This window comes from Crinia signifera, chromosome 9 (genome assembly GCF_055691185.1).
Source record: "Crinia signifera chromosome 9, ASM5569118v1, whole genome shotgun sequence".
NCBI classification, from domain to species: Eukaryota; Metazoa; Chordata; class Amphibia; order Anura; family Myobatrachidae; genus Crinia; species Crinia signifera.
The window spans coordinates 164,564,973-164,568,989 of NC_139225.1; the positions used below are offsets into that span (position 1 = coordinate 164,564,973).

At 52.4% G+C, this 4,017-nt stretch overlaps 1 protein-coding gene across 1 annotated transcript; it reads right to left on the minus strand.

The window, feature by feature from the left end:
• Window positions 1-600: 600 nt before the first annotated feature.
• On the minus strand, window positions 601-2,524 carry POU3F4 (POU class 3 homeobox 4). The gene is made up of 2 exons (XM_083160379.1): window positions 2,327-2,524; window positions 601-2,236 (listed from the first exon to the last, which is right to left on the minus strand). Exon 2 carries the CDS (start codon window positions 2,172-2,174, stop codon window positions 1,092-1,094), a length of 1,083 nt encoding a protein of 360 aa, XP_083016505.1. The 5' UTR covers window positions 2,175-2,236; window positions 2,327-2,524; the 3' UTR covers window positions 601-1,091.
• Window positions 2,525-4,017: the final 1,493 nt, after the last annotated feature.

Sequence of the window (4,017 nt, forward strand, 5' to 3'; positions counted from 1 at the left end):
ATATATATATATATATATATATATATATATATATATATATATATATATATATACACACATACACACACACACACACACACACACACACACACACACTCATTTACATACTGGTGCAATAAGGAGAGATAAGCCATATATAATCTATATTTTTATCTATGGAATTACGTCATGGCAGCAATATTTGTAGAGGCCACACCCATAACCTGGGCAGAAGAGCTAGCACTCACTGAAACCTCCACACAGACACATCACTAGCACTGATCCCTGCATTCATTCAGACTGCAACAGGGAACACAACCAAAGAGAGAGAGAGGGGGGGGGGGGGGAGCCGGTTCCCAGGCTGGGGTATTACAGACAGGCGATGCCTCTCTCTCCCTTTCCCCCTGCAGCCTATAGAATTACCAGTCTCATGAATCACACAACCAAAAACAAAATATATAAATGCATCATGATATGTTTGACTAGGATAAAATAAGGTCTTGCTGAATACATGGCATGCACAAATGGTTATAGCCAGCCTTCTCCTTACATACTTGTCCCTAGCATATACTGCTACACAGAGAAGGGGGGGGGGGGGGGGGGTGTCATCGTGTTGGGGGGCTTATGGGAACATTAGTCACAAATATTGTGTATACACTGTAGCAAAACACCTTCAAACATGGGGAGGGGGAAAAATGAAACAAGGACCAGAAATCCCATTTCCTCTCCAGACTGAAAGAAACTATTCTAGTGTAAAACGGAGTCACCTGATAGATATCTGATGTGATCAAGGCGCAGGTAGGTGAGCTGAGGCACAAACTATCTTCTTTCCAGTAGGTACCAAAAAGAAACAAATCTGTTTACAGTAAACAGCTGTGAATGTAGCAGTTATATTGCCAGGTGGGGGGCCCCGGTGCCCCCCCAGAGAAGTCGTTTTTTTTTCTGTTTAATTCGTTACTTTTTGTTTTGTAAAAGTTTCTTTTTGTTTGTTTGTTTTTTTTCCGCCAAAACAATGTAACATAAATAAACAAAAATAAAATAAAAAAGAATTAAAAAAAGGGGGGACAAAAATATCCACTGTTCTTGCCCAAGTCCTGTGTGGTGCCCTATAGTCAGAGCTCATGGCAGGAGGTGTCTGTTTTGACATTGTGAGAGTATACCTCGTGTTGTTGGGGTTCACCTGGGGGAGTCATTCTTTTCTCTTTTTGTCTTCTGTTACAAAACCAGACCCGGACCACTTCCTTCTCCAGCTGAAGGCTGTCTGCCAGGGAAGAGATCTCCTGGGCGGCAGGCTTGGGGCACTTTAGGAAGTGGGTCTCCAGCACCCCTTTGACACTCACCTCTATGGAGGTCCTCTTCTTCCTCTTCCTACCCTGAGCAGCTATCTTGTCAATGCTGGTGGGGCTACCTGTGGAGGAGTCGGCCTCCTCCAACCACTTGTTTAACAGGGGCTTCAGCTTGCACATGTTCTTGAAGCTGAGCTGGAGGGCTTCAAACCTGCAGATGGTGGTCTGGGAGAAGACATTGCCATAGAGGGTGCCCAAGGCCAAGCCGACATCGGCCTGGGTGAAGCCCAGCTTGATGCGCCTTTGTTTGAACTGCTTGGCAAACTGCTCCAGCTCGTCCGACGTTGGGGTCTCCTCGTCGGAGTGGTCCTGGCAGTGGTGGGAGCTCAGGTCCCCATGGTCGGTGGCATCTCTGAGCACCGGGTGGAGGCTCTGCGTGGTGACCGTCTGTGGAGGTGGGGTGAGACCTCCATGGTCCAACATTCCACTGACCGTGAAGCCAGGCTGGGAGTAAACATTGATAGCCTGACCACTGGAGGTGAGCGATGGGTTGTGAGCGGGGCTGGCTCCCCAGGCATTAGGATGGTTTGTGTGGGGGGAGTGGTGGCCAACATGGGGTGACCTGTGATGGATGATAGTCCCCAGCTGAAGGTCTTCCCTGCCTGGCTTAATGTCCTGCTGCTCCAGGGGGCTGTTGGTGAGGCTTGTAGACCAAGGGTTTCCATCCGTTAAGCTGCTCATCCAGTGGTGCCCCAGCGGATGGCCATTGCTGGGCAGCCCTTGCAGGTAGTCACTTTGCAGCAGCTTCTGCGGGTTCCTGAAGGGGCTTCCTTGCTGCATGCCCGCTGAGTCATGGACCAGGGATGAGCTGCTGAGAATGCTGTAGGGATTGGAGGCAGCTGTGGCCATTGCTCGCTGTGGATCCCTACCAGCTATAATGTGGCAAGGGGAGCAGCTACAGCCTTTGACATCTGCAAGGCAAGGGAGCCAAATCAGCAACCGGTGTGTGAGTGACAGAGCCTGCAGCCAATGGGGACCCCTCCTCTGCTGGCTGGTCTTACCTTCTGCCAATGGGCCACCAGGAGGAGGGACCCTGCCTGGGAGACTGAGGAGTTAAATGGGACTGAGGAGGAAGTGAGTCTGGGTCCATCATTGGTTTATGGAGGCTGAGTAACCCTTCCCTGACAGACCTGCTCCCCATCAGGTGCCGGGGATGTCCCCCTGCAATACACAGCCGGCAGCAGGATGCACAGACAGTGGTGGCAGGGCTCCCAGGCGCTTATATAGCAGCGGCAGCAGCAGACTGTGCCACCACCACCCACTGCCCCTTCTGTCATACCTATGTAATGTGTGTGTGTGTATATGTAATATGTGTGTGTATATATATATATAAAGCCCCGCACTGTGCTGCGCTATACACACACATACAGCCCATGCTGAGCACTGTATGGTATTTAGGTCCCCGGTAAGTGACCCCCGCACTGTGCTGCGCTATACACACACATACAGCCCATGGTGAGCACTGTATGGTAGGTAGGTCCCTCGGTAAGTGACCCCCGCACTGTGCTGCACTATACACACACATACACCCCATGCTGAGCACTGTATGGTAGGTAGGTCCCCGGTAAGTGACCCCTGCACTGTGCTGCGCTAAATACACACATACACCCTGTGCTGAGCACTGTATGGTAGGTAGGTCCCCCGGTAAGTGACCCCCGCACTGTGCTGCACTATATACACACATACATCCCATGCTGAGCACTGTATGTGTATGGTAGGTAGGTCCCCCGGTGAATGACCCCCGCACTGTGCTGCGCTATACACAGACATACAGCCCATGCTGAGCACTGTATGGTAGGTAGGTCCCCCGGTAAGTGACCCCCGCACTGTGCTGCGCTATACACACACATACACCCTGAGCTGAGCACTGTATGGTAGGTAGGTCCCCCGGTAAGTGACCCCCGCACTGTGCTGCGCTATATACACACATACATCCCATGCTGAGCACTGTATGTGTATGGTAGGTAGGTCCCCCGGTGAGTGACCCCCGCACTGTGCTGCGCTATACACAGACATACAGCCCATGCTGAGCACTGTAGGGTAGGTAGGTCCCCCGGTAAGTGACCCCCGCACTGTGCTGCGCTATACACACACATACACCCCGTGCTGAGCACTGTATGGTAGGTCCCCCGGTAAGTGACCCCCGCACTGTGCTGCGCTATACACACACATACACCCCGAGCTGAGCACTGTATGGTAGGTAGGTCCCCCGGTAAGTGACCCCCGCACTGTGCTGCACTATGCACACATACACCCTGTGCTGAGCACTGTATGGTAGGTAGGTCCCCCGGTGAGTGACCCCCGCACGGTGCTGCACTATACACACACATACAGCCATGCTGAGCACTGTATGGTAGGTAGGTCCCCCGGTAAGTGACCCCACACTGTGTAGTAAGTAGGTCCCCCGGTAAGTGACCCCCGCACTGTGCTGCACTATATACACACATACACCCCATGCTGAGCACTGTATGGTAGGTTGGTCCCCCGGTAAGTGACCCCGCACTGTGTAGTAAGTAGGTCCCCCGGTAAGTGAGCCCGCACTGTGTAGTAAGTAGGTCTTCCGGTAAGTGACCCCGCACTGTGCAGTAAGTAGGTCCCCCGGTAAGTGACCCCGCACTGTATGGTAGGTAGGTCCCCCGGTAAGTGACCCCGCACTGTGTAGTAAGTAGGTCCCCCGGTATGTGACCCCCGC